At 38.2% G+C, this 11,168-nt stretch overlaps 2 protein-coding genes and 1 long non-coding RNA gene across 3 annotated transcripts; 1 reads left to right on the plus strand and 2 right to left on the minus strand.

Moving 5' to 3' along the window:
- Positions 1-330: 330 nt before the first annotated feature.
- On the minus strand, positions 331-732 carry LOC113651106 (histone H4). Its single transcript, XM_027159762.2, has one exon. The coding sequence runs from the start codon at positions 689-691 to the stop codon at positions 380-382; it is 312 nt and encodes a 103-aa protein (XP_027015563.1). The 5' UTR covers positions 692-732; the 3' UTR covers positions 331-379.
- Positions 733-5,223: 4,491 nt separating this feature from the next.
- On the minus strand, positions 5,224-7,761 carry LOC113651096 (tubulin alpha-1B chain-like). Its single transcript, XM_027159751.2, has 4 exons — positions 7,613-7,761; positions 6,648-6,870; positions 6,408-6,556; positions 5,224-6,320 (listed from the first exon to the last, which is right to left on the minus strand). The coding sequence occupies exons 1-4, from the start codon at positions 7,613-7,615 to the stop codon at positions 5,340-5,342; spliced, it is 1,356 nt and encodes a 451-aa protein (XP_027015552.1). The 5' UTR covers positions 7,616-7,761; the 3' UTR covers positions 5,224-5,339.
- Positions 7,762-7,934: 173 nt separating this feature from the next.
- Positions 7,935-9,159, plus strand: LOC125140648. The gene is made up of 2 exons (XR_007139867.1): positions 7,935-8,304; positions 8,387-9,159. It is a non-coding gene; the product is annotated as an uncharacterized LOC125140648 (long non-coding RNA).
- The last annotated feature ends 2,009 nt before the right edge of the window (positions 9,160-11,168 follow it).

Here is an 11,168-nt window from a genome sequence, read left to right on the forward strand (position 1 = left end):
ACTCACACTATGAAAGGAAAAAAAAAAGAGTAAAATCAAGAGGCATATACATGAATTGACTTGTATGATACTCCATTTAAAAAGTATCTATTATATAAATTTCATTTTACACGGCTTTTGACGTCAATTGCATCACACACACACACTAGATGAAAGAAGAGAACTATAGAGAGAAATACCAAATCAATGGACTAACATTATTCGTACTCAAGAACATCGATTATATACATATATCTGATATTTTTTTATACACGACTTTTAACGTCATTCGCGTCTTTTCCCGACACATACAAATACAGTAAAGAAGGAACATCTCTTTGTGGATATTTGGGTGGCTCTTAAAAGAGCCGTTGTGTTGACGTGGTTCGGAGTTGAACGTTTATCCGCCGAAGCCGTACAGAGTACGTCCCTGGCGTTTCAGAGCGTACACCACATCCATGGCGGTGACGGTCTTTCTTTTGGCGTGCTCGGTGTAGGTGACGGCGTCGCGGATGACGTTCTCCAAGAAGACCTTCAGCACACCGCGAGTCTCTTCGTAGATCAGGCCGGAAATACGCTTAACACCGCCACGGCGAGCCAGACGGCGAATAGCCGGCTTGGTGATTCCCTGGATATTATCGCGAAGGACCTTACGATGACGCTTAGCGCCCCCTTTGCCGAGTCCCTTACCGCCTTTACCTCTACCAGACATGCTGCTGCTTTCTCGAAGTGAAGCTGCTCAATGAAACACACCACACAGACGCTGATTACTTATCCTCCATCTCCTGGACCCAGTTGAGAACAGGCGAGGAGGCGGGTCTAAGACCAGCGCTCACACAATAGAACACGTCCATAAACAAAGAGAAAGCCACAGCTTTTAACTTACTAGTGTATTTTTCTGCTGCAACCTCTCTGTACACACAAGGATCATCATCATCATCATTATTATTGTTAAGACTTAGTAGTAGTAGTAGTAGTAGTAGTAGTAGTAGTAGTAGTAGTAGTAGTAGTAGTAGAATTTAACGCAAAATGAATATTTCAATAAAAATATACAGACAAACACTTAGCAATGTATGGAGAGGACACGCACGCACGCACGCTCTAAACGATAAATATTTTTTAATCTATTTATTCCATCAGTACAGCTTTACTCGATTTTTGCTTTTTATTTCAACGATTTTTTTTTTAATTCTCATTCACAAGTACATTGTGTTTTTACAATCATACATTTGAATACAAAAATAAACTTACAAAAAATCAGTTACGAAAAAATACAGAAATGTGGTCATATCTGTTTTTAAAAATTTAGACATTTAATTGTATCAGCAAAACACTTTTAATAAAGTCCAAGGTCATTTGTTTTTTCATTGTTGGTTCATGCTCTTTGTGTTTTTGGCTCACAAACAATTTGTTTGTACACTACCTCAGCAGGAATATGGCACTGGTTAATCATTTTTTCATATGGTCTTCCAAATTTGACCATATTGACCAATTGACCATACAAACAATTAGCCAGTAAAATCCCATTTTTGTTAGCTTTGTGTCAAAAATGACATTATTATAATATATCAAAATACATTATTGTTTTTCCATTCACATTTATATTTAAATCTACATTTTTCACTTTGCCATATTTCTGCCAATAGTGTACAAATCAAAATAAAATGTCAAAAATGTTAAATTTGTTCATCCTCTTACTCGTACTTATTTATTTTCACAAATATACTTTTGTTACATTGTTTAAACCAGTCTTTATATTTAAATGTAAAATCTCTGTATACTAGTTTCTAAAAAGGTAAGTTTTCTCTCGCTCTTCCTGTCCTTTTTCTCCATGAGTTCATGTCTCTTATCTATTCAGTCCTTCTTTTCAGCCTGTGTCACGTGTCTACAAAAAGCTATGTTTAAATTATTACCCAGATCAGTAGCACCCAGACCTCCTAGGTTTGTTGGTTTGTATAGAAATGTTTGTGTTGTAACTTCTCCATTGTTTCCCCATATTAAACCTACACACACTTTATTTAATTTTATTGTCAGGGGGGAAAGACAATAATTTAGACAATACAAATGTTTTAATTAACTGAATTCTTGTTTTATAATTAGCTATTTCCAGTTTTCAATTTCAGTTCTTATTTAATATTATTTCTCCTCCCGGTTGTGTTCAGCACAATTACTGTTTGTAATTGTTAAGCCTAATACTTTCACCTCTTCTTTGGTTTGGGTGTCTAGGGTGGAACAACACTATTGCTCATCCATACATGCTTCTGTTTTGTTTTGATTCAGTTTAGCACCAGATATTTTTTAATATTTCTTGAAATGTCTCATCACCTTTACAACAATTTTAATTAACATTCACTTTGAATTAATTATCAGCATAAGCTGTAACCTTAACCACTCTTCCTGCCATTGTTTTTACACCTTGTATTCTTTCATCGTGTTTGATTTTGTGTAAGACTGGTCTAATTGCAGTAGTATTAGTATTATTAGTATTAGCAATAATAGTAAATAAATAAAAATGAACTAATAAATTACTACTACTACGAATAATAGCAATAATAATAATAATAACAATAATAATAATAATAATAATAATAATAATAATAATAATAATAATAATAATAATATTTACTACAAATTATATTTCTAAGGTTTGAGTAACCTGGGGGCCAGGATCGGGGTTCGATTCCCGCCTCCCCCGGTCCAAAGACAGGTTGATTGGCATCTCTGGAATGTGTGTGTGTGTGTGCGTGTGTGTGTGAGTGGTTGGCACTCCGTCCAGGGTGTATCCTGCCTTGATGCCCGATGACGCCTGTGATAGGCACAGGCTCCCCGTGACCCGAGGTAGTTCGGATAAGCGGTAGAAAATGAGTGAGAGGTTTGAGTAACCTGCACGTCCTAAATCTGGCCACACGATGGCGGTCAACATACATCCACAATGCTATTATTCTTTGTTACCAAATGATAAAAAGAGCACACAGATTAAATAATTAATAAGATAAATAATACACAAACAGAGAAACATTTAAAAACACTTCTTACAATATGTATCCTTGTTTTGAATAGCAGTTGTGTGAGGAGTGAGAAGATGTTGCATGTAGGTGGTGTGCAGGATCACACACACATTTAATGGAAAACATCTAATTCATTATTACAATGAAAACCAAATACTGCAGCTATTACAATAGCATGGCTTCGTCGTAGAAGAGTCCGGGTGCTAAATCGACTGCCTGCAGTCTAGACCTTTCAATAGTTAAACTACAACAGCATCACTTCCTGGTTTTCTAGAGACATATAAAGTTCAGCACATACAGCACTATTTGAGTCAGAAACAACCAGAGACTAACGAACTTATTATCAGAGGTTTAAAGCTCTCAGATTCTGTACTTTATTACTGTTCTTTTAGAAACATAACACAGACATAATACAGAGTCAGTGACAGGCTGTACAAAAACTATACAAAATGTCATAGACACATGCAAGAGGTTTCTAAAAAAACACATCAACTTTTTATCAGTTAACCACAGACCTAAAAAAAAAAAAAAAACATATGCAGCTGGAAGAAATGCAGCACATATAAAAATAAAGAGGGTTCAAACATGAATGAATAAGAGAACAGCAGCAGTGCTATGGATAATATCAAACAGATACAGGTCAAGTGCTTCAGTTATTGTTTTTTATTCAAGCATAAAAGTAAAAAGGAATGCAATTTGGGATAAAAAAAACAAATGAATGAAATAAATAAATAAATAAATAAATAAATAAATAATCAAAAATAGGTAGATAAATAAAGTTTAAACTATATAAGATCTATAAAATATGAAAATATCAAAATATGTGAGAAAAGTGTATATACATAAAGTGTATATGCATAAAGTGCAGCCCCTTCTTTCACAGAAGTTGGAAGGAGAACAGCACAATTGTGTAACAGTTGCAAATATTAAATTTGTCAATATAATATATAACAATGTGTATATTTCATGTCTAAAGAGCCCAACCTATTATTATTCTGTTCATATTGTAATCATACTGTAAATACTGTACATCTTGTACTTGCTGCTTATTGCACTTCTGGTTAGATGCAAAACTGCATTTTGTTGACTTGTACTTGCACATGTATAATGACAGTAAAGTTGAATATAATCTTATCTAATCTAAAATTAAATTGGCAGGTCCAAATTAAAGGAGATGGCATCACAGAATCCAGACCTTGCACTATTTGTAGATGGATCAGCCATCAGAAACCAGAAAAAAAGTCAGTAGTTATGTAAGACATGGTCACAGAATATGAAATAGTGAAAGTTGAATCACTAGCAGGACACCTCTCTGCAACAGCAGAGTTAATTGCTCTAACAGAAGCATGTAAATTACAAGGCAAAAGTCTTACAATTTATACTGATAGCATATATGCTTCCAGAGTAGCACATGATTTTGGCACATTGTGGAAACATGGTTTTCCTTTTTAGGTAAATACAATTCAGACACAATGGCCTGATTTCTGTTTTCCTGCATGAAGTCATAACAAAATCTAGTGCAATTTGTAAATGTGCAGCACATACATGGAAAATGACTATTTCACAAGGTGATGCCAAAACTGATGCAGCAGCAAAGGCAGCTGAACAAAAATCCTCAATTTATAAGAAACGGGGTGCATTTTGATAATATGTACTCCCACAGATGACCTAAGGCATGTTGCACAGCAAAAAAAAAAAAAGAGCAGCATGGAGAAAAGCAGGATGTGTGGTAAGAAATGGGGTTTTGGTAATGGATGTGTGGTAAGAAGTGGGGGTTTGGTACAGCCCCAATGACAAACCATACTTGCCAAATAAATTGCTTCTTTACTATAATAAATTGATGCATGTAAGACCATGCACCTAAAGGATAAACTCAGCATAAAACTGTCATCCATATATAAACCTGTGCCTATCATTGAAACACAAGGAACAGGTGTGTTAATAGATTAATGGAAGGGCGGTGCAACACACATGATACACAAAAGCAAAAACAAAATCACACGGCACACAACAAAAGCTGCCAGAATGTTTCAGAACAGTCCAAGCCATTCCTGGGAAATAAATTGTGAACCTTATAACACTCCCAACATGCCTACCAGTGTGCTATTTTCTCAAAACTTTCGCAATGTGTGTTAAATATTTATTTGCCTGCTAAAACTGTGCAAATTGAGTTGTTTTTTGTTTTTTTCTATTATAATTATTATTAGAATGCACAATGCAATTAAAGACAAACAAGTGTGTGAACTGGAAAGTTTATTTTGATGTTTTTGCATACAGTGATTTTTTTATTATTATTATTATTATTAAAGATTTATTACATCTCACAGTAGACAATGATGTTCATTTAAAATTTTAATACTCCTCTCCCTCTTCTTCTCCCTCACCTTCAATGGAGTCAACACCAACTTCTTCATAATCCTTCTCCAGGGCCGCAGTGTCCTCTCTGGCCTCAGAGAACTCACCCTCCTCCATACCTTCACCCACATACCAGTGCACGAAGGCACGCTTGGCGTACATCAGATCAAACTTGTGATCGAGACGGGCCCAGGCCTCTGCAATGGCTGTGGTGTTGCTCAGCATGCAGACGGCCCTCTGCACCTTGGCCAGGTCTCCACCTGGAACCACGGTGGGGGGCTGGTAGTTGATGCCCACCTTGAACCCAGTGGGACACCAATCCACAAACTGGATGCTGCGCTTTGTCTTTATGTTGCCGATAGCAGCATTCACATCTTTGGGCACCACATCGCCACGGTAAAGCAGGCAGCAGGCCATGTACTTGCCATGACGTGGGTCACATTTTACCATCTGATTGGCAGGCTCAAAGCAGGCGTTTGTGATTTCGGCCACAGAGAGCTGCTCGTGGTAAGCCTTCTCTGCAGAGATTACTGGAGCATAGGTGGCCAGTGGGAAATGAATACGGGGGTAGGGCACCAAGTTGGTCTGGAATTCAGTAAGATCGACATTGAGGGCACCATCGAAACGGAGAGAGGCAGTGATTGAGGACACAATCTGGCTAATAAGCCTATTGAGATTGGTGTAAGTAGGACGCTCAATATCTAGGTTCCTACGGCAAATGTCATAGATGGCTTCATTGTCTACCATAAAGGCACAGTCGGAGTGCTCTAGGGTGGTGTGTGTTGTCAGGATGGAGTTGTAGGGCTCCACCACAGCTGTAGACACCTGGGGAGCTGGGTAGATGGAGAACTCCAGCTTAGACTTCTTACCGTAGTCAACAGACAGACGTTCCAACAGCAAGGAGGTGAAACCAGAACCGGTTCCTCCACCAAAGCTGTGGAAAACCAGGAAACCCTGGAGCCCTGTACACTGATCAGCCTGGAGAGATGATTAAAAAGCTGGTCAGATTGATTTCTCAAAAGATTATCGATAATTTTACAACATAATTGCCCAAAAGGTGCTCACCAGTTTTCGGCACCTGTCCAGTACCAGGTCAATCAGCTCCTTGCCAATGGTGTAGTGACCACGAGCATAGTTGTTAGCAGCATCCTCCTTTCCTGTGATGAGCTGCTCAGGGTGAAACAGCTGGCGGTAAATTCCAGTACGCACCTCATCTAAAGGAAAAAAGAAATCAAATATAGATCAATTACATTAACAGCCAGAGCACTGGTAACAAAGTCATGTGTCATAAGATCTTAATCTTACCTATAACAGTAGGCTCCAGATCCACAAACACAGCCCTGGGGACGTGTTTTCCAGCTCCAGTCTCACTAAAGAAAGTGTTGAAGGAATCGTCTCCACCTCCAATGGTTTTGTCGCTGGGCATCTGTCCGTCCGGCTGGATGCCGTGTTCAAGACAGTAGAGTTCCCAGCAGGCATTACCAATCTGGACACCAGCCTGACCCACATGGATAGAGATGCACTCACGCTGTGGCAACAAAAAGGACAGATGCAAGACATTTTATTCTTGTTGTATGCCATATTTGTTGTGCTGTTGAACACATTATTTAACTTCAGATATGAAAATCAGATAACTTTCTATCTCCACATTGAACATATATAATGTGTGTGTGTGTGTGTGTGTGTGTGTGTGTGTGTGTGTGTGTGTGTGTGTGTGTGTGTGTGTGTGTGTGAGAGAGAGTGTGTGTGTGTGAGAGTGTGTGTGAGAGAGTGTGTATGAGAGAGTGTGTGTGCATGTTCATGTGTATATAGCATAACTGGCCTCTCTCCGAAAAGAAAACTAGAGGCAGAGCACAACTAATAATTGTTAGTAACCTCACTAAGTGAGTAACTGTTAAAACAGAGCACACTAAATTTCTTCTGAACAGAATAAAAAAAAAAAGCCACGTTGGAAGCATTTTACACTTAAACAAATTCCTTATTTTCACAAGAATCCTTGGCAATAAATCTCCTTCTGATTCTGATTCTAAATGTCTGTTTATCTCATACAAGGAAATAATTAAGTGTGAAACCTTAATTCTTTATTAAGAATAAATATATTATCAAACAGTTTAAAATGTTAGTACAAAGTTGATTGAAACATTATATTGCATGCATTAAGGTTAAATAAAGTTCCACGATTCTACAAACGTCATTCATAAAGTATGAATAAAGTGATCGGTAGCTAACAATTTGTATGGTAGACAAATAATAAGACAGATAATACTTACCATTTTAAAGATGGTGGCTTTAATGTGTATCTAAATACAAGCTTCTGTAAAAAAGTTGAACTTGACCTTGAATTCTCACAGCTCAAATGTAATGGGTCTGTAGCGAGCACACGGAATGATCATAAATGGGGGTGGAGTTATGTATACTTCTCGGCTCCGTCGTCATGGAGACGGGACATTTCCTCTTCCTGATTTGACCCTCATTGGTGGGGAAACGCTAAGCTGCACTCCATCGGTGCTTTTTAATTTTTGAATAATTTCTTCCTCTGAAAGAAAGAAAGAAAGAAAGAAAGAAAGAAAGAAAGAAAGAAAGAAAGAAAGAAAGAAAGAAAGAAAGAAAGAAAGAAAGAAAGAAAGAAAGAAAATGAATGAATGAATGAATGAATGAATGAATGAATGAATGAATGAATGAAGGAATGAAGGAATGAATGCCTGCAGGAAGAAGAGGAAGTCGAGTACCAGGACAAGGGAGAGGAGTTAGAATGCGTGGTGGCGCTCAAAGAAGGACCAGAGCTAGGGTAACTGATCAAAGAGCTACAGTACTATCATTGACCATGTCATAAACCATGGGCTATCATACAGAGAGGCTGGTGAACGAGTACAGCCAAATCTCAGCCGGGACACAGTGGCATCCATTGTCCGTATTTTCAGAGAAACCAACAGATATGATATTGCTTCTCCTACAGCAAAGTGTAAATAATTTTACTATTTACTGTATTAGAGTGACTGTATGCCTCTGGTCTCTAATATGTAACTGTATTTTGTCCCTCTAAGGATTCAACATCTACCTCCCTCAGGGGGCAGAGGAAAGCTCTTGAATGAAGAACAGGAACTTGCTATTGTCAACATGGTGATTGCTGACAATGAAATAAAACTGAAGGACGTTCAGTCCAGAGTTGTAGAGGACAACCTTGTCTTTGGGAACATTGCAGCAATCAGCATAAAATCATTTCTCAGACTCGAACTAAACACAGAGTCCGAATGAAACAACTATACAAAGTTCCTTTTGAAAGGAACAGTGAGCGCATCAAAGAACTCCGTCACCAATTCGTCTAGGTAAGGTTATGCAATAAGCCTGGTTTGACATCCATCCAAGGATGATGTCCCATTTCCTTGATCCTTACTCCCCTTTCCTCAACCACATTGAGGAGTTTTTCTCAGCCTGCTGATGGAAGGTTTTTGACCATCGTCCACATGACCAAATGTCCCTCCTGGATGCAATGGATGCTGCATGTCAAGACATCACAGCTGAACATTGCCAGGGGTGGATAAGGCATGCCAAAAGTTTTTTTCCACGATGCCTTGCCAGAGAAGATATCAGGTGTGATGTGGAGAACACGTGGCCAAATGCAGAAGACCGGGCAGATTAGAAGATTACTTTGGTTTTTTTTTTTATGTTTTTTGTTTGTTTGTTTGTTTGTTTGTTTTTTACAGTATTATAATTCCGGTGCTTTCTTTATAATGTCAAAAGACTCTTTTATAAAGTCAATTCTGTGTCTGTATTTTTTTTTAAATGTACATTTTATAAAGCTACTCTGAGATGGTCATTCATTTTTTTGTATTGAATTTCTGCAGCAAAAGGAACAAAATGCATGCATTTACTAAACCCAACAAAACAAAAATGTAGAGAGGCTTCAAAAGAAACCACAGTGCAAAACACAATCAATGATCAATACATTTACATTTACATTTACGGCATTTAGCAGACACCCTTATCCAGAGTGACTTACAACTGAGCAACCGAGGGTTAAGGGCCTTGCTCAGGGGCCCAGCAGTGGCAGCTTGGTGGACCTGGGGTTTGAACCCATGACCTTCCGATCAGTAGCCCAACACCTTAACCACTGAGCTACCACATCCCCAATACAATATACTGTCTATTGTATACGGGCAGACCTGACACATAAAATAATGCAGTTTCTGTAATTTCAGCTGATGATAGTGTTTTTTTTTTGTCATTGTGTTATGATTGACTAAATATTCCTGTTGGAAGAGAACATGTGTTAGTGTTTTGAATAATTTGCTTTTGAAACATGTTGACAGTGTAATTGTGTTAGTTTATTATTGTATTTTGAAAATGAGTTTTGGGGTTTAGTTGACAATGTGTGATTTTGAGCATGAAATTAACCGTTTTGCCAATTGTGAGTTTTAGGTGTGTTGGTGCGTTAAGAGTTTAGGAAACTTGTTAAATGTATTGAAAAAACGGTCATAGCCATTGTAAAAAACTGTAAGCGTGTGTGTGTGTGTGTGTGTGTGTGTGTGTGTGTGACCAATGCAGGAAAGATATTCGCACCTTGTATGAAAAAGTGGGCGGCTCTTAAAAGAGCCTTTGATTCAAGTCTTCTCTATCTCGCAGTTCACTCGAACAGCAGTGATGACGGCCGTGATGATAGAAATTTTTATACTTCTGCATAAATAAAGACGGACTTCCCGAATTCTCTTCACGCCACCGCCTGCCTCTTCTCCTCATCCTCCTGCTGCTTCTCTACCAGCGCGCGTTCCAATTCTTCGGGTCGGTCCTCGGAGGGCGCGGGGCTGTTGCCGTCGTTGAGGTCAATACCGTCGGCGGCGGACAAGGCGCTACCAGTTTCAGAGTACTGGTCCAGGCATGGTGTTGCTGTTCGAGTGAACTGCGACAGAATGAGTAACACCCACCTAGCAGCTGCTGTATTTATAGGCTGAGATTGTAATTATGCACAAGAGAACAAATGTGTGTTATTGGTCATAATCACAAAGCTCCTGATGCGGGGCGCCTCCTCCCGCTCCTCCTACACACTTACTCCTCCCCACTGTCCCTTGTTCCCCTTCTGCCGTTTTACACTCAACATTGTGCCTCATGACAAAATAAAGAGGGGGATGGGGGATCCTGTTTCTACCACCACTTTTTACACGTCTCTCTCTCTCTCTCTCTCCCTCACACACACACACACACACACACACACACACACATACACACACACACACACAATATGAAAAACAGAGAAAGATAGAGAGGTTTATAAATATAAATCAATGAAATTATATAATATTGTACACTTATAATATTGAGAATCTATTATCTAATATCGGATATTTCATTTTGGAGCCAGTTTATTTTTCACTATGGAGCCAGATTAAATAAAACAATTCTACAACAACCAACACGCAGATGACGTCAAAGATGCCATGTTGTATTGAGATGATGATGATGATGATGATGATGATGATGATAATAATAATAATAATAATAATAATTATTATTATTATTATTATTATTATTATTATTATTATTATTATTATGTTTGCATTTTTCAAAGACTTTACAGTTTTTTTCAGTTGCTAACAAGCAATTGTTCAATACCGAAACCACATTTTCAAAACTCTTCACACAGTCAGCGAAACAGAAGTCAATGCAGACCAAACTGTGCACCATTCTTCATTGCTTTCAGACAAAATGCATTCAGTGACCACACTTTTCAAAATTCAGGAACTCTCAGGAACATTCGTACTCCACAACATGCAAAATACTATGTATTTTCAGCACATTTTTCTAATGCTAACACACTGCATTCGAAATGAT

The sequence above is a fragment of the Tachysurus fulvidraco genome, chromosome 2 (genome assembly GCF_022655615.1).
Source record: "Tachysurus fulvidraco isolate hzauxx_2018 chromosome 2, HZAU_PFXX_2.0, whole genome shotgun sequence".
NCBI lineage: Eukaryota > Metazoa > Chordata > Actinopteri > Siluriformes > Bagridae > Tachysurus > Tachysurus fulvidraco.

Bases quoted from the DNA above. Each gene is read 5' to 3' on its own strand.
- LOC113651106 (XM_027159762.2), bottom strand. From the start codon at position 691: ATGTCTGGTAGAGGTAAAGGCGGTAAGGGACTCGGCAAAGGGGGCGCT.
- LOC113651096 (XM_027159751.2), bottom strand. The intron at 6,557-6,647 runs GTAAGATTAAGA...TTTTTCCTTTAG, and splicing joins TCTGGAGCCTACTGTTATAG to ATGAGGTGCGTACTGGAATT. The intron at 6,321-6,407 runs GTGAGCACCTTT...TCATCTCTCCAG, and splicing joins TGGACAGGTGCCGAAAACTG to GCTGATCAGTGTACAGGGCT.